This window comes from Rhamphochromis longiceps, linkage group LG10 (genome assembly GCF_057381845.1).
Source record: "Rhamphochromis longiceps isolate RC_006_pf linkage group LG10, R_longiceps_female_GT1.1, whole genome shotgun sequence".
Lineage (NCBI taxonomy): Eukaryota > Metazoa > Chordata > Actinopteri > Cichliformes > Cichlidae > Rhamphochromis > Rhamphochromis longiceps.
This window is the reverse complement of record NC_140566.1, coordinates 20493935-20513448: the sequence shown is the minus strand read 5'-3', so window position 1 is coordinate 20513448 and position 19514 is coordinate 20493935. Positions and strand designations below refer to the sequence as shown.

Here is a 19514-nt window from a genome sequence, read left to right as displayed (position 1 = left end):
CAATGATGTGCTTTATTAGTCATTAGCCTAAACGCTAATTAGCGCTAGCTAACCGCTAACGTTAGCTTGTTAGCTTGTTTCGTTCTGCTTTGCTTTGCATAGTAACAGGTCATAGCATCTTCTAATTGTAAGAATGTTTGCTTATATTAGCTCACATGGGATATTTTGTGTTTGTTTACAGTTTTACCATTCATCCATTCATGTATTTCGACAAAGCCATGCTATGCATCCAATCAAATAAATCCACCAGAAAGGAACAACGGTGTGGTTTTTCTACATGGGATGATGGTTGTCTGTCTGCCTAGTTAAGTGCGAGGGCAGAACAGTAAAAAGACTGGCGAAACGGCTACTTCAGGAGGCAGTCTTCCAGACATCTGACCCAGACGCCACTATGCTGTCAGCAGAGGAGGAGCAGCTGGAGGTACGGTCCACCTGCTCTGGATCTACATCCAGATCCCGCAGCTCACTCGCCAAAGCAGCAGTCGAAGCACGGGCAAAGGCCGAAGCAGCACGCGCCAGAGCAGAGTTTACACGACGGGAGATTGAGGTGAAAATGAGGCAAGCAGAGTTAAGTGCTACATTAGAAGCACTAAAAGAAGAAAAGGAAGCAGAAGCTGCGCTCGCTGAAGCCAATGTATTTGAAGCAGCAATAGCAGAGGAGGTAAGCGGGGAAATGTGGTCATCTCGTGTGTCAGAAAAACAATATGGGGAATCACGACAGGGTCAAGAGAACTCACAACCAGCGCTGAACTCTCACGCTCTACTCCAGCTTCCAGCTTCAACCCAGTCATACAGACTACAGAGTTATCTTGGATATTCTTCACCAGAGCATCGCAGAGAAGACTTGCCGGACCCCAAACACTTTACGCTGATAAAACAATGTGACATCAGTCCAATCCCCGATCCAGCCACTTCACCTCAATATGTCCCACAGGTAAATCAACAGGACATCAAATATGAGATTGGCAGCCATCTGACACCAGCTGCTGATACCCAAGAAAAATGTGGCCAAAGGTATGTAAGTACCACACCGCAACCTATGAGCTTTTCCCCTTACACTCCACCTTTCCAGCCAACGCAAATCAACAACGGGAACAGTGACTTTGCTAATCTCGCTAAGTTTCTGGCAAAAAGAGAATTGGTGGCAGACGGTCTGACAAAGTTTACGGACAGAGCAGAGGACTACTGGGCATGGAGAGCTTCTTTCTGTAACGCTATTGAAGGGTTAAGCTTAAAGCCTAGCGAACAGTTAGATTTGCTCACCCGGTGGCTTGGAGAAGAGTCGTCTAAGCATGCCAAACGTATACGCTCTGTCCATCTCAACAATCCAGCAGAGGGCCTACGTCGAGTTTGGACACGGCTACAAGAATGTTATGGCACCCCAGAGGCTATTGAGAAGTCGCTCCTTGACAGACTTGAACGCTTTCCTAGAGTGTCAAACAAAGACCCCCAGAATCTCAGAGAACTTGGCGACCTACTTTCTGAAATTGATGCAGCCAAATCAGACGGCTCTTTACCTGGGCTAGTGTATTTGGACACATCACGTGGCATTGCCCCGATAGTTGATAAGTTGCCAACAAATCTTCAAGACAGGTGGATGTCAGAGGGGACTAAATACAAGCAGAGACATGATGTATATTTCCCTCCATTCTCATTCTTCTGTCGCTTCATACAAGATGAAGCGAAAATGAGAAACGACCCCAGTTTTAAGTCTACTGTATCAGGTCCCACATCCTATCCAACAACTCACGACAACCACTATACAAGATTTGCCAAGTCAAGACCGCCTGTTGCCGTCCACAAAACAGAGGTAAACAAAACTCACAAACCAAACTTAGGCAGCACGAGTGAGTTCACAAACAAACTGTGTCCCATCCACAAGAAACCGCACCCGTTAAAGAAGTGTAGAGGTTTCAGGGAAAAGACACTAGATGAGCGTAAGGCATACCTCAGGGAACACAACATCTGTTTTAGGTGCTGCAATTCCTCAGCTCACCAAGCTAAAGACTGTAAGGAAGAGATTACTTGCCTAGAGTGCAACAGCAACAAACACGTTGCAGCGCTGCATGCAGGTCCAGCTCCATGGACACAAAACACAAAAGCTCAAAACATTGCCCCAGACCAGGACAGGGAGGAGCATGGCGGGGAGAGTAGCCTAGACTTGGAGACTAGCTCAGCATGCACTCAAGTTTGTGGGGACTTAGGTGGGGGGCGTTCCTGCTCCAAAATATGTCAAGCCTACATTTATCCAAAGGGGCATCCAGACAAAAAGGTCAAGGTTTACGCTATCATAGATGACCAGAGCAATAGGTCATTAGCGAAGTCAAATCTTTTCGACACCTTTGGCATCCCAATGAGCAACCTAGCGCCATACACACTTAAGACATGTACAGGGGTTTCCACTACAAATGGCCGCTTAGCTGAGAACCTCTTTATACAGTCTGTTGATGGCCAGTTCAGCTCTCCTCTGCCTTCTTTGCTCGAGTGTGACTCACTCCCAGACAACAAGAATGAAATACCAACGCAAGAGATTGCCCTAGCCCATCAACACCTCAAACACCTAGCAGATCATATGCAGCCCCTAGACCCTGAGGCTGACATTATGTTGCTGTTAGGCCGAGACATAATACAAGTGCACAAAGTGTATGAACGAGTGAATGGACCAGTCAATGCTCCATTTGCCCAGAGACTTGCACTTGGGTGGGTTATTGTAGGTGATGTATGCCTAGGAGGAGCCCATAAGCCAGCCATCATAGGCACATACAGAACGAGTGTTCTAGAGAACGGGCGTCCAAGTCTCCTAACACCCTGTCAAAACAGCTTTCATGTCAAAGAGCAGTCACACAACAAATCCTGGAACACTCACAGTTCATGTCAAATAGGGAAACACATATTCCAGCAAAGTGAAAAGGACGAAGAGCTAGCCCCTTCCTTTGAGGACCAAGCCTTTCTGGAAATTATGGAAAGAGACTTTTACCAAGACGATGCAAATAGCTGGACAGCTCCACTTCCTTTCCGTACACCGAGAACCCACCTCCCAAACAACAGAAATCAAGCACTCAGCCGCTTAGAGTCGTTGCGCCGCACATTAAATAAACGCCCTGAGATGGAGAGACATTTTATGGATTTTATGCAGGGGTTGTTTGACAGGGATCACGCCGAACCAGCACCAGCTCTCGAAGAAGGAGAAGAATGCTGGTATCTGCCCTTCTTTGGCGTTTATCACCCGCAGAAGCCCGGGAACATCAGGGTGGTATTTGACTCAAGTGCTAAGTTTCAGGGAGTGTCCTTAAATGATGTGCTGCTCAAAGGTCCAAATATGAATAACAGTCTGATTGGGGTGCTCATCCGTTTCAGAGAAGAAACGGTGGCTGTCACAGCGGACATACAACAAATGTTCCACTGCTTTCAGGTGCGAGAAGACCACAGGAACTTCCTCCGGTTCCTTTGGTACCGCAACAATGACCCAAGAGAGCCAGTTGTCGAGTACAGAATGAAAGTGCACGTGTTCGGCAACAGCCCCTCTCCAGCGGTGGCAATTTTCAGTCTGAGAAAGGCAGCACACCTGTTCGACACACAGCACTATTCTGAGGCCAAACAGTTTGTTCAAAGACATTTCTATGTCGACGATGGACTCAAATCCCTCCCTACTGAGTCAGAGGCAATTAAGCTCCTCAAAGACACACAGGAGCTACTCGCTGCGTCCAACCTGAGGCTCCACAAAATAGCTTCAAACAGCCCAAATGTCATGAAAGCATTCTCTACTGTAGACTTGGCAAGCGGGCTCAAGGACATAGATTTCAACACAGAGTTTCCTCCAATGCAGAGAAGCTTAGGAGTATGTTGGGACATTGAAGGCGACACCTTCACATTCAGAGTCTCTCAAGCCGAAAAGCCTTACACGAAAAGAGGTGTTCTGTCCACTATCAACAGCCTTTTTGACCCGCTGGGGTTTGCAGTGCCAGTGAGCATCAAGGGGAGGGCACTGTTGCGGGAGCTGACAAAAGAGACTTGTGGGTGGGATGAGACTCTTCCAGAGGGCATGTTTAAGGAGTGGTCAGAATGGAAGAATGCTCTCAAACAACTCGAGCAAATCCGTATCCCAAGGCCATACTGCTCCTTCTCCTTTCTTGGTGCGAAGCACAGAGAAATCTGTGTCTTCTGTGATGCATCAACCCAGGCTATTGCAGCCGTGGCTTACCTGAAGTTAACGAACAAAAATGGTGAGACAGAGTTTGCGTTCATATTCGGGAAAGCCAAACTTGCCCCCAAGCCCGATCTTACCATTCCCAGGCTCGAGCTGTGTGCATCGGTGTTAGCGGTGGAAGTTGGGGAACTAATCAGAGATGAAATGGACATTCAGATTAGTAACATGCGCTTCTTCTCCGACAGCAAAGTCGTTCTTGGCTATATCTACAATGAGGCAAGAAGATTTCACGTTTTCGTGAACAACCGGGTGCAACGCATCAGACGAGCAACAGTACCAACTCAGTGGGGCTATGTACCCTCGGTGCACAACCCGGCCGATCACGGATCCAGATCTCTACCTGCCGAAAAACTGTTGTCCAGCACATGGTTGAAAGGGCCGGAGTTTCCCTTAAAGCCCTTACAGAGCAACTCATCAGGTACATTCCAACTTCAAAACCCCGACTCAGACATTGAAGTTCGTCCCTTGATCACTGCCACCATTCAAACATCATACCCCTGTTTAAAGACTGCAAACTTAGAATCTTTCTCCAGCTGGCAGTCCCTTACCAGGGCAGTTGCACGTTTGGCACACATTGCACGCACCTTTAAGGTAAAGCAATCAGGCGGACAATGTAAGGGATGGCATATATGTCATGAACTCACTACCTCAGATTTTGAGCAAGCAAGAGAGACGGTTATAAAAGCAGTCCAACAAGAAAGCTTCCCAGAGGAGCTCAAACAAATAGAGTCAAGGAAGGACATCCCAAAGAAAAGCCCTCTCTTAAAGCTTTCTCCCTACCTTGACAAATCAGGCCTCCTGAGGCTTGGCGGACGCCTTCTTCATTCTGACCTTGAGTCCGCAGAAAAACACCCCTTGATTATGCCGCACAAACACCATGTAACTAACCTGTTAGTCCGCTATTACCATGAAAGGGTCAGGCACCAGGGGCGTCATCTTACAGAGGGTGCTTTAAGATCCGCAGGTTACTGGGTCTTAGGAGGTAAACGCCAGATCAGCAGCCTCATTTACTCATGCGTAGTTTGTCGCAAGCTAAGGGGAGTAACACAGTTCCAAAAAATGTCAGATCTTCCTGCAGAACGCCTTAGTGCTGAGCCTCCATTCTCTTACGTAGGCATAGATGTGTTCGGGCCATGGTCTGTTGCCTCTCGTCGTACTCGGGGCGGACTTGCCAGCAGCAAACGATGGGCAGTGATGTTCACCTGCATGAGCACAAGGGCAGTTCACCTTGAGATCATAGAGGGGATGGACACGTCTAGCTTCATTAACGCTCTCCGCAGGTTCTTTTCAGTCAGAGGACCTGCAAAGCAATTGAGATCGGATTGTGGAACTAACTTCACAGGAGCCTCCAGGGAGCTAGGGTTTGACAAAAGGATTCCTTGTGACCCACGTGTTAAATCCTTCCTAAATGATCATGGATGTAGTTGGGTCTTCAACCCTCCCTACTCTTCTCACATGGGGGGCAGTTGGGAGCGGATGATAGGAGTGGCACGTAAGATATTAGACTCCCAGCTCGCTCAACTTGGTTCCAGGCCCCTCACGCACGACGTCCTGATCACCTTCATGGCAGAGGTGGCCGCCATCATCAACGCACGGCCGCTGGTTCCAGTGTCAAGTGATCCCGATGTTCCGTGCATCCTTACTCCCGCCACACTCCTCACGCAAAAAGTTGGTGCACCTCCAACACCCTTAGGTGACTTCGGGGAGAAGGACCTCTACAGGCAACAGTGGAAAAGAGTTCAGAGTCTGGCCAACTCTTTCTGGCATCGCTGGCGTAAGGAGTACTTATCAACACTGCAATGCCGCCGCAAGTGGCATTCCACCAGACCAAACCTGCAGCAGGGGGATGTGGTCCTCCTGAAAGATCCTCTCGTGAAGAGAAATCAGTGGCCCATGGGGGTGATTGCAAAGGTTCATCCTAGTAGTGACGGACTTGTCAGGAAGGTAGAAGTCAAGGTGGTGAAAGATGGTAAAGCCAAAGTTTACTTTAGGCCAGTCACAGACGTTGTTCTTCTTGTATCAGCTGCTGTGCAACAAGTTTAGTTTGGGTACAAGTGTGACATCTTACCGATGTCAGGCGGGGAGTGTTCTGGCTCCTTAAGAGTCACCACTCATGTTATGTAGTGTTATACAAGTTCATGCAATCTTTATTCGTTTCTGGCACACTGTTCATTTTATTTTGACATTCTACCGGAAGTGCTACTTCTCATTACTTCCTGTCTAACGGGAGAAGGACAGTTTGCTACTCCTGTGCCTGCCTATGCTACCTCTTAAGCCAGCACAGTCTGTAAGTTGGCAGTATTGTTGTGTTTTATGTTAGCACTAACTGCCGTGTGTTGTTTGTGATATTTTGAGAAAGCAAATTGACTCAATGATGTGCTTTATTAGTCATTAGCCTAAACGCTAATTAGCGCTAGCTAACCGCTAACGTTAGCTTGTTAGCTTGTTTCGTTCTGCTTTGCTTTGCATAGTAACAGGTCATAGCATCTTCTAATTGTAAGAATGTTTGCTTATATTAGCTCACATGGGATATTTTGTGTTTGTTTACAGTTTTACCATTCATCCATTCATGTATTTCGACAAAGCCATGCTATGCATCCAATCAAATAAATCCACCAGAAAGGAACAACGGTGTGGTTTTTCTACATGGGATGATGGTTGTCTGTCTGCCTAGTTAAGTGCTAGGGCAGAACATATATATATATATATATATATATATATATATATATATATATATATATATATATATCTTCCAAAAGAGAAAGAAAGGGAACAAAGACGGTCCTTTCTGCAAAACACATACAACCAAGCTATATTAGATTAGTCTGTTCAGGATAGAGACTGATACTAATTTTTGCTGATTTAAAAATCCAATATAAATTTGCTATATATAGTTACTTATTTACTTGTTTATGCTAAGCCCGACTCTGCTCAGATCCGCTGGTTGTTGTTTGTGGAGTCCAAACCGGAGAAGTGTGACCTCTGGTGGAGAAACTATGCAACACTAACACTCATAACATGTTTGAAGGGTGTTTCTCCATTCTCTTCTTTACTATTTGATTTTTATATATCATCATTTGTCATTTATCATTTATAAATGCAGAAGCAGATAGTTTACAAATAGTTAATATCAGCTGATAATATCGACAAATTGATAAATCAATCAGGCTTTAGTCCAGGGCAAGTTATTCCAAATGGTCTGGTCTGATAATTGGAAAACTGTAGTTTTAATTTAATGTTCCCTTTGGACAGCAAAAGCTCAGCCATCATTTAAAATCAGCTTTATTTTGTAGATAATTGTTCTTACAGTGAAATTATTCAAGTAATTTTTTTCCATGTGACTGAACTCGCTATCCTTTTTCTCATTGGCTTTTACTATAACAAATAATAAAGAAATGTCAGTTACATGTGTCATTTGTTTGACATTACACTTTTTGTCAACCAGCGGCATTTCAGAAAGGATCAAATGATTTTATTTGTCCAGATATGTCAGAAAACAATTTTCACGGGATGTACTTTTTTTTCCCATATGACTGTATCTAACAATCTATCATATTCCTCTTATGCCTTCCTCCCTCTCTCCTCGCTCTGTGAATATGTGTGACTAACACCATGTCAGGCAACGACTCTCAGAGCAAATCATTCATCCCCAGGGCAGATTTGTGCCGCACTGCTCAAGATTTAGGGCAACCGAGATGAGTACGTTTGTCTATATTGTAAAAAGACAGGTTATCTTTTATGTTCACATTGCGTGACTATGAATCTTTGCTAAAGGGGAATCACTGATGCATGAATATTAAAGTTACATATTAACATAAACATGCTTTATTGGCAAGATAAGCATGTCTCATCAATTAAATGAAGTCTTATGGCTAAGCTAATCAGTCAGCAGGTATTGATCTGACAACATTCAGTCCTGCAAAACTCTTTGTTTGTATTGAACACAGCCAGCGACTCTTGCATTCATTGACTCAGAACTCACAAGATTTAATAGATATGGGCAACTCCAAGGAATTAATGTAGTGCTGCAAAATTTAGTTTTATTTATTCACTCGCTGCATGAATACAACAAATAATATTGCTGTCTTTGCCTATAATGGGAATGAAAATAAGTACAAAGCAATTTTTTGTATCAGAAAACAAAAGACTAATCTGTTTTTAGTCACTATTATGAAACGCAGGAGTGGGGAAAAAAATCAGAGAACAGAACAAATGAACAGTGAAATAACACGAAGCATGAAAAATGTAATGAAAGCTAATAACAGATTTCTGTAGCCAATCACAGGTGTAAAATATATCAAACCTTTATGAATATGACTTTAATGCAGAGTGCCAGTGTCCCTGCCTACCTCTCAGAACGTGTTTTGGTCTGCATTTCCCTCTGCCTACCCCTACCTGCCCCGTCTCTTCCCATCTGTCTCCTCTGCTAGTGTGAGGGACCTTACAGGCTCGTCTCAGCAACAGATCGAGACAGCTACATCATCTCCAAATGTCATTTCACAGGCATTTCCCTTGACACGTTTATGGAAGAGGTTTTTCATGTAGTCACATGTGCATGTGTGCACTGTAAAACCTGACAAGTTAAGTTAACTCAAATGATTTGGGGAAACCGATTGCACCAATTGATTCAAGTTTTATAACTTAAACAGTTTGGGGTTATTTAAGTACTTTATTAGAGTCCCAAGAACCCAAAGCAAATATGATAATGTAACTCAAATGCATTATGTTTATTTACTCATTGTATTTAGTATGTTTCAACTTAAACCATTAAATTTCTTGTACTAAGATGCTGTATTTATTCAAACTTATTTAAAGTGTTATATGCTCATATTCAAATTAAGTTAAATTAACTTAAATAGTTGTATTTAAACAACTTAATCCAATTGGGGAAACCGATTGCACCAAATGGTTCAAGTACTATTAACACAAAACCAAGCTATTATTCTTTCCATTCAGTTTTTATTAACTTTAACTGCAGAGAAAATACAGAATGAATACAACCATACTTTCAGTCATAACCTATGACTGCTAAAGCCATTATCAAATAACAAATAATTAGGCATTTTAAAACTTGCACTTTTAGGGAATTTTGAATGTTTTTTGTAGCATTTTGAAAATCGATTAAATGTACAAAACACAAATTTAGTCATGTAGACCTGATACATAGGTGTACATCATAAAAAAACAATAGTCTAGAGGCAATTAGAGCCATAACAATCACAATTTTAAGTAACATTTAGTATAATAATGAAATCACATGCACTACAGCAATGCAACTATAGAAAACAGCTGAACTAAGGATGTCACTAACAAAAAGTATTCTCAAAGGTATTTGTGGCTTCGCAACAGTTTTGCCCAGACCTCGAGTGAACTGGCACTCATCACACAATTAAAAAATAAAGCATGAAAGTATACTGTACATATTGACTAATTATCAGTTATCTCGCAAAAGATTTCCATGTAACTAAAATATGTTTTTAGAAATAAGCTTAAGATTACACACTATGTGAAGATTTTTTTCAATCACAAACAAAACGTCAAATATGGATTTTCTCCTTATTCTTAGCTTTCTCCACATTGCCTTTTAGAAAGCTAATTACCCAGAACAAATAAAACTATTGAAGCCATTCACAGATAACTGAAAAAGCACGAATATAGTGACCAGTGAAAAACAAACATCATCTGCACAAGCTCATTTTTTAGTGTCTGCAATTTTGGTTTTAGTTGCTTTCTCTCATCGTCTAGCTTCAGCAACACTACTTGAATGAACTCAAAAAAGCCAGTATACTTCATAGGATAGCTCAGATGCAGAGCATAGATTAGCCCAAACAAAGACACCAGGGCATCAGTCCATGAGTGATGAGTCATAACAAACTGATCTTCAAGTTCTATGAACACTTGGCGTGGTGAGAAAGGAACTCCTCCAGGCACCTCCTCTTCATCGACATCAGCAACCAGAGCAATTCTATGGCTTCATAGAACTCAATTTCACCCTAAGATATAATACAGAGTGCACAATTATTCATCTGTAATATCTCTGTTAAAAGCATAAATACAAATGTTCAGGCACCTTTCTTCAGTTTTTCAAATTCTATATATCATAACATGTTTTAAGTTGACAGTGAAGGTTCATTTTTCATTCATCCAGGTAGTCAAATCAAGGATGAAAGAAGTTTATAAGTCATTCAACTTCACGTCTTCAACTTTCAACCCAAGTCCAGATGACTTATAAACTCCTTTCAACCTTTTTTAAATTCAAATGTGCAAATTATTGTAATACCAAAGTACCTTGCATGTTTTGAAAATCTCTGAGGTACATTGGTAGGCCGGCCAGAACTGCTGTTCTAGTTGCATAGATGTCGTTTGTGTCCTTATATTTATATACATACATACATATACAACACCCAGCACGCCCCTGCGGGCGGTTTATCCTTCAAGCTCGGGTCCTCTACCAGAGGCCTGGGAGCTTGAGGGTCCTGCGCAGTATCTTAGCTGTTCCCAGGACTGCGCTCTTCTGGACAGAGATCTCCGATGTTGTTCCTGGGATCTGCTGGAGCCACTCGCCTAGCTTGGGAGTCACCGCACCTAGTGCTCCGATTACCACGGGGACCACCGTTACCTTCACCCTCCACATCCTCTCGAGCTCTTCTCTGAGCCCTTGGTATTTCTCCAGCTTCTCGTGTTCCTTCTTCCTGATATTGCTGTCATTCGGAACCGCTACATCGATCACTACAGCCATCTTCTTCTGTTTGTCTACCACCACTATGTCCGGTTGGTTAGCCACCACCATTTTGTCCGTCTGTATCTGGAAGTCCCACAGGATCTTAGCTCGGTCATTCTCCACCACCCTTGGGGGCATCTCCCATTTTGACCTCGGGACTTCCAGGTTATACTCGGCACAGATGTTCCTGTACACTATGCCGGCCACTTGGTTATGGCGTTCCATGTATGCCTTGCCTGCTAGCATCTTGCACCCTGCTGTTATGTGCTGGATTGTCTCTGGGGCATCTTTACACAGCCTGCACCTGGGGTCTTGCCTGGTGTGATAGACCCCAGCCTCTATGGATCTTGTGCTCAGAGCTTGTTCTTGTGCTGCCATGATTAGTGCCTCTGTGCTGTCTTTCAGTCCAGCTTTGTCCAGCCACTGGTAGGATTTCTGGATATCAGCCACCTCCTCTATCTGCCGGTGGTACATACCGTGCAGGGGCCTGTCCTTCCATGATGGTTCCTCGTCTCCCTCCTCTTTCTTGGGTTTCTGCTGCCTGAGGTATTCACTGAGCACTCGGTCAGTTGGGGCCATCTTCCCAATGTATTCTTGGATGTTCGTTGTCTCATCCTGGACTGTGGTGCTGACACTCACCAGTCCCCGGCCCCCTTCCTTCCGCTTAGCGTACAGCCTCAGGGTGCTGGATTTGGGGTGAAACCCTCCATGCATGGTAAGGAGCTTTCTTGTCTTTATGTCAGTGGCTTCTATCTCCTCCTTTGGCCAGCCTATTACCCCAGCAGGGTACCTGATCACGGGCAGGGCGTACGTGTTGATGGCCCGGATCTTGTTCTTACCATTCAGCTGACTCCTCAGGACTTGCCTGACCCTCTGCAGGTACTTGGTGGTTGCAGCTTTTCTAGCGGCCTCTTCATGGTTCCCATTCGCCTGTGGGATCCCCAAGTACTTGTAACTGTCCTCTATGTCTGCAATGTTGCCTTCTGGTAGTTCAATCCCCTCAGTTCTGACTACCTTCCCTCTCTTTGTTACCATCCGACTACACTTCTCCAGTCCGAACGACATTCCAATGTCATTGCTGTATAGCCTGGTAGTGTGGATCAGTGAATCGATGTCTCGTTCACTCTTGGCATACAGCTTGATGTCATCCATGTACAGGAGGTGGCTGACAACTGCTCCGTTCCGTAGTCGGTATCCGTAGCCAGTCTTGTTAATGATCTCACTGAGGGGGTTCAGGCCTATGCAGAACAGCAGTGGGGACAGAGCATCTCCTTGGTAGATCCCGCACTTGATGGTGACTTGTGCTATGGGCTTGGAGTTGGCCTCTAGTGTTGTACGCCACATCCCCATTGAGTTCCTGATGAAGGCTCTTAGGGTCCCATTGATCTTGTACAATTCTAGGCATTCCAGTATCCAGCTGTGGGGCATTGAGTCATAGGCCTTCTTGTAATCAATCCAGGCAGTGCACAGGTTGGTCAGTCTGGTCTTGCAGTCTCGGCTGATTGTTCTGTCTACCAGTAGCTGGTGTTTTGCGCCTCTGGTATTCTTGCCAATTCCTTTCTGTGTCCCGCTCATGTATTGACCCATGTGCCTGTTCATCTTAGCCGATATGATGCCTGACAGGAGCTTCCATGTAGTACTGAGGCAGGTTATTGGTCGGTAGTTGGAGGGGACCGGTCCCTTCTTGGGGTCCTTGGGGATCAGGACCGTCCGGCCTTCAGTTAGCCATTCCGGGTGTCTCTCGTTAACTAGCAGCTGGTTCATTTGTGCTGCCAGACGCTCGTGGAGTGCAGTCAGCTTCTTCAGCCAGTAGGCGTGAACCATGTCGGGCCCTGGTGCTGTCCAACTCTTCATACTGGAGACCCTTTCTTGGATATCTGCCACTGTGATGGTTACTGGACCCTGTTCAGGGAGGTCGCTGTGGTCAGCCCTCAGATCCTCTAGCCACTGAGCATTGCCGTTATGGGTTGCATCCTTCTCCCATATGCTCTTCCAGTATTGCTCCGTCTCCAGCCTTGGTGGTGCTGTTCTCTTATTGTTCCCTTGCCACTGAGAGTACACCTTTGCTGGTTCTGTGGAGAACAGCTGGTTTATTCTCCTACCTTCTATCTCTCTGGTGTACCTCCTCAGGCGGCTGGCCAAGGCTGTGAGTCTTTGCTTGGCAGTTTCCAAGGCCTCAGGTATGGACAGCTTGCTGTATTTCTTAGGCACCTTATTTGTCGCACCTTTCTGCAACTCCGTTAGTTGGCTAACCTCCCTCCGTGCTACTTTGATCTTGCCCTCTAGCCTCCTTCTCCATGGAGGGTACTGCCCCTTGTCGCTGTTCAACTTGTAGCCAAGCATCTCACTGATCACTGCTGCCGTATTGTAGATCAGCTTGTTAGTGTCGGTAATCGTGGTTGTAGGTATTGTCCGTAGTGCTGCATTAACATCATCTAGCAGACCTTCTGAGGGTACTTCACGTAATCTTGGTAACCGGCTACGCGGGATCCAGGTTTCAAGCTTGGCCATGATCCTATTTTTCAGGTCAGTTCCTCTCGCACTCAACGATCCTTCTCCTATCGCACTTGGGGCTATGTACCCAATCTCGGGTGGGGGTGATGATATCTCCCCCCTGACCTGGCGTCCTGACTCCTCCTTGCCGTAGCATTTGTGTTGTACCTCGTCAATCTCTAGCTGTGAGAGCAGTCCCTTCTTTCGAATGTTGGAACACTGAGCTACTAGTTGTTTCGCCGTCATTGTGGATGTTGGGTATCGAAGAATCCATAGGTCCCTCATCCTATTCATGTAGCCCCTTCCGCCGGGGTTACTTGCATAGTAGCATTCCAACAACGCCCTGTTTTCGTCTCTTGCCCACCGATGCCTTCTTGTTCCAGTAGCCCACTTTTCGTCAGGGTGCCCTGGTTCCTCAACACCTGACGCGGACCTTGTTGATCCGGGCGATATATATATATATATATATATATATATATATACATATATATATATATATATATATACATATACATATATATATATACATATACATATATATATATATATATATATACATATACATATATATATATATATATATATATATATATATATATATATATATACATATATATATATATATATATATATATATATATATATATATATATATATATACATATACATATATACATATATATATATATACATATACATATATATATATACATATACATATATATATATACATATACATATATATATATATATATATATATAAATAAACAAACACATAACAATGGCAACTGCCTAGCAAGCAGAATAATAATTAGTATCTTTTAAATACCTGTTTTCCATATGCCAACAAAAGCTGCTCCATCCTTTCACCGACCCGTCCAGTTTTCCTCTTTTTGTAAAGTCCAGTCAGCTGAGGAGCATAATCATCCAGCGCAGCATAAAACACATGTGGCAGATTCTGATTGGTGATCCGATGAAATTCAAAGTAGAGCTGAAGAGAATTCCAAAAATATTATAAGCAAAACACAGCATACTATATGAGCAGCAAATGTTATATACATAGTTGTACTTACCTGTGTCTCATGAAAGAGTGCTGGCCATGGTCCCTCGCCTGGCAAAATTTGAGGTTATTGGATGAGGGCGATTAACTTTGTCAGAATGTTGGTATGGAAAGTGCAGAATTGCTCTGTTTAAGTCTTCTAAGTTAAAATATCTCTTAGAAATCAAACCTTTAAACAATGTGCCAACTCCACTGAAATGACACCTTCAAACAGGTCGTGTAGGAAGTCAGGTGGGAAGCCTGTGACAGGATGAAAGAAAGAGAGATGGTCAGAAGGAACACAGGTGTTTTTAACACCATAGTTTTCCTTAATGTCATCATTCTGAAGCTCTTGCACAATAATTATCATGAGCATCTTTTGTTCTCATTACATAATTCCCTGTAACAGCATTTTCTGTTTGCATTTCTGTTTGGGTGGCATGACAAAACCTACAGAAATATGTAGACCTGAAACTCTCATTGAAACCAGCAAGTCCATGGGCAGAAGGTTGTCTGCCACAACAGAGTAGACAGTGCCTTTAAGACATTCACCAAGAGTCTCAATGTAGGCACCTACTTCTTCAAGAGTTTTCAGATCATTTAAGAGTGGTGACAGCATTTCCTTACACCCAAACTGGCGTACATCATTGGAATTGCACAGCAGAGCAAGCTGGGTGCAGTGTAGAGCAGAACAAGATTTAACTGGAAAGTTTTCCAGTGTCCAATAAACTGCAAAGACTTTATGTATTTTCTTTGAGGTACCAAGTGGGTTTGTGATCAAAATCATCCACATAAAGTATCATTGACAATTTCTGTCCCTCTTGTGACAGTAGAACATTTTCCTGGTAGTAGGATCCATCACAAAATGACATGAAATGTCCAGGAATCTGTGTGGGTGCTTGTTTAATTTCTTCAAGCACATCATTTTTTTTCAACAACAATTGCAAAGATGTGAGAATAGGCACATACATATAAGTGTGCTTTGACGATTCAATTAAATACTCCACAGGTTTGACATATGGAAAATTTTCTTCATAATATGATTTCCTCCTCTTTGCTGTAGATAGCGGTCCTTCAGATGTGACACATTTATGTAAAACATTACTATCAGAAACTGCCTGACGAATCTCATCCACCAGTTTGTCCGTATATGTACAGTTGTGCTTTTTCAGTATATCTACAACTGATTTTCTAACCAAAGGTTGTGATAACAAAAACAACTGATCAATATGCTCAATAATCTCCTGTGTTGCTCTCTGGGACACATGGAGAAGGGTCTGCATTTTCAAGAAAAATCCAGCCAGATTGTATTGCAACTGCTCTTCTAAACCCTCAATTCCACTGATTTCACTGGTGGATGCCACTTGATTGTCATCTGATGACTCTATTGAATCAAGCTGCATGTCATCTTTTTGTTCTACATTTATAACACTTTGCACAATGCCTTCATCGTAACTTGTTGAATTTTGGTGGTCTCTGCATTTGTGGGCATTGAAGGTTGAGTAGACATTGGTTTTAAAATTGCAGTTCTTGAAAGGACATGGAACAGTTTCTTTTCGTTTTAAATGCCCCCTCAGATGGATAAACATTTGGCTTTCAATAAATGGCTGCTTAAAATTACACATAGAGCAACAAAATCCATAATTATTCAAATCTGGATAAGAACCGTCTTTTCTTTGCGTGGGAGTGTGCATTGTTGACATGTGTATCTTTAATGAATTAAATGTATTAAATGTACACATGCATGTGTTGTAGAGACAGGGTAAGGGTGAAATTGTGGAGTACTGACCATGGTTGAGCCGATAATGCTTCAACAACATGACTTTTATGGCAGTAGAAAAACTAGACAAACTACACAACTTGCAATTCCACATTTTGATACCAAATCGTTTTAAAATCACCTTTACTGGTTGTCTTTAGTGCAGTGCTGGATGATCTCTCGGCATGCTACTGCTCCTTCAATCGTCAGACTGTAATAACACAAAAGCCATGAGGACAGAAAGCTAGCAGAACAGTTTTTACTTTTACTTCACTTAAAAACAGTCAATCTGAATAACACAAGCTTGGAAAACAGTAAGATTTATTCTTGCACTACAGTTCATTTTCAATTCAGGTTGGTCAACTACTCTATACGTTATAAAATAATAAAGCAATTTTACACAAGTGAAGTACACAATAGGCTAACCCTTGGAAAGTACAGAGTCAGAAACGTTTAGGTTTGGTGCAGTGCAGCTTTGAAAAGGTAAATTATTTCGCGACCAAAATGCCACTAACCATCATATTCAAAATTTGTGAAGGCGAACTTGTCCGTTAAACTCTTAAAATGAACACTAAATAAATTTTCTACTATTTTCACTGTGTCAAAAGTAGGCTACATTTGAACTTGATAAAGGTCAGAGTCAGAAAAGCGTAAACACTGATTTTACCAAAGGTTTTGTGGCATGCAGTTTGCAAAAATCAGACTACTTACCAACTATTGATTGAAACAAGCCACCAACCGTTAATTTTTTTAATTGTGAAGGCAGACTCCATACAGCGCTAGGCGGGAATTGTGTGCTGGCAAGCTAAGTTACGAGCTACTACAACAAAGTAGTCTGATAAATTACAACGAAGTACAACTAAAACAAAGCAGTCTGATAAATGTACGTTTTGTATGCTAGAAGTAAGCATTAACAAAAAAACATAAAAATAACTTTATCTTGTACTTTCCACTCTCTTGACGAGGCTCCTGTCTCATGGCCGACAAGTCCAGGCAAAACACTGGGGGCGGGGCTGTGGATGATGACTAATACAAATGAATTAGCACAACTTAAACAGTTTAAAGCAACAGTACTTAAAACGTTACAAAAACATAATGTGTACTTATTACAATAAAGTTATTATATCATATGTATACTTTTGGGTCTACCTAACACACTTCATGAAAGTTACTTTAACTATTTTTCAGAACTGAGTAAGAACAACTTACTTGTTTTAGTAAGATGCACTGTTGGGTTTTACAGTGTGCGTCTGGTTGTACACCGAGTGGGAGTTGAGTCTGCTTCCAGAGATGTCACATTTTTGTCTGGATCAGCTGGGGTATTAACCAATTAAGTCTCGTGTGTATGTCATGAGCGTGCCTAATAGATTACATGTGTTTTCATGTCGAGAAGGGAAGTGGGATGTGGGGTAAATAAAGTATTGTGTTGTTTAAATGGTGGAGTCAGAGATGGATGGACTTAATTCCTCCTTAATCATCCTGAGATGTCACCAGAAAAGAGGGTAATAACATGTAATCCACTCCTTCAATCCCCTCCTACTACTGCTGCTTGTTTGGAGGCTTGTTTGGTGTTTTAATAATATAAAGGGCACCTCAGGAAAGGTAGATAAATTGGATTAAATGTGCACTATGGATACTAAAATACACAATGTGCGCACAAACTCTGTGTTTGGTTCGTTATATTTTCCCACTTAGGCTTGTTTGTACATCCAAAACACCATCTACAGACGGGTTTCTCTTTCCGACTTCAATTTCTGCGCGTTAACCCAGAAGCCCCCTGTGGTCCAGAGGTGATGGAGCACGGACTCACCTTAAAGAGTTGGCATGGTAATACCTCCTGGAATCGGAGTCAGTCAGCCAGGCCAGAGTAGAGTTAAGCCCTTGCTCTATTCTCACTTCAAAGGGGATGGCCCATCCACAGCAGCCTCAGAGAGAGAGAGGGGATAGAGGGGGGGAGGTAGAAAGGAGGGAGGCTGTCATATATTCCCTTTATCACGGGGAATTTTACGGTTCAGACTTGTGATTCTGAGGGGAATTTTATGGGCTGACCAAAGATGGGCAGCTTCAATTCAAAAGCAGAGCTGTCTCATCTGTTCCACAGGAGTGTGTGTAGCATCTGTGTGTGTGTGCGCGCGCAGTTGTGTTTTTTGAGTTTGTGCCAGACTCACCTTTCTTTACTTTAAAGGCATATTTTATCATCCTGACAGCTTATTGTTTATCAATCCCGCTTTGTTACGAGCTGATTCATGCACTGCTGTTGCCTTCCACTCAGGCCTGCATTTTTAATTGAATGCTTCTCCAGGAGGGCAGGAAAAAAAAAAGATCAATTAATCAATTCATTCTGGGGGACAAAGTCGTGTTTCGGGTTGTTTCTCTTTTCGTGGATATATGCTGTGTCACTTTAATAGGCGCACCTTTGGCAAAGGTATTGCTTTCAGGATGAATTTGTGAGCTTTGTGTGAATGGGTTATCAGACTGTGTGCTCAGGAGACTGACACAGATATCATATCAGCATGACACAGATGTCATTATGTGACCAAAAAACACACTGCATTAATAACAAAAAGTGTTCTCTAGAGATTATTCAAACATTGTTTTAATTACTAGATGGCCTCACGACACGATAAGCTCCTTATCTGATCTGTGTGCATCGGTTTATTTCCAAATGAGCCACTGATATCCGCATCATGTGTGTGTCCACAGATATCGGTTCCTAAAAGCAGACCCAAATGGACTGGGTGCACACATGCACACACCTAATGCAGCGGAATCTCTTGAGAAACACAATTATTTTTAAATACTTTGGCAACCCTGAAAACCTATTGTCTCTTTCAGCTTCATGCAATGAGTAAGTTCTTATCTCATGGGCAGATTTCTCTATTTGTGTTTTTGTCCTCATGTCTCTAATTTGTTTACTGACTGTAGGGCACAGTTTAACAGTGTTACGTATTTCTGAACACCCATCAGATTGTGGTTAGATTTTAGTTTGCTCATGTTGACAGCCGCTGTCAGTCAAATCTGATCAAATGGCAAACTCGCAGCCCTGATGGAGCTTAAGCACTTAATAAATAATAACCATTTGTTTTAATTGAAGTTTAGCTTTGATTCTTGCTCATTTAGTCGTGTATTTAATGTTGTACAGAAATGCCCTCTGAGAAGATTTGAAGATGTATTGTTTTTTCTCGTTTCCAGGAAAGAAACATGGCAGCAGATTGATTTTAATATCTTAACAAAAAATATGCAAAACACATTCTTTTTGTGTACATAAAAAAAAAAAAAAAAATCAAAAATCTTT

The 19514-nt window shown here is 42.7% G+C and overlaps 1 protein-coding gene and 1 long non-coding RNA gene across 3 annotated transcripts; one reads left to right on the top strand and one right to left on the bottom strand.

Moving 5' to 3' along the window:
• The first annotated feature begins 17 nt into the window (after positions 1-17).
• On the top strand, positions 18-6886 carry LOC146660787 (uncharacterized). Its single transcript, XM_085420815.1, has 2 exons — positions 18-6494; positions 6758-6886. Exon 1 carries the CDS (start codon positions 392-394, stop codon positions 6248-6250), a length of 5859 nt encoding a protein of 1952 aa, XP_085276941.1. The 5' UTR covers positions 18-391; the 3' UTR covers positions 6251-6494; positions 6758-6886.
• A 7387-nt stretch (positions 6887-14273) lies between these two features.
• On the bottom strand, positions 14274-17224 carry LOC146660786 (uncharacterized). 2 transcript variants are annotated; one of them, XR_014913555.1, is made up of 5 exons: positions 16931-17224; positions 16362-16430; positions 14651-14721; positions 14495-14532; positions 14274-14412 (listed from the first exon to the last, which is right to left on the bottom strand). It is a non-coding gene; the product is annotated as an uncharacterized LOC146660786 (long non-coding RNA). The 2 variants fall into 2 exon arrangements; XR_014913556.1 differs by having other exon boundaries at positions 17166-17204.
• Positions 17225-19514: the final 2290 nt, after the last annotated feature.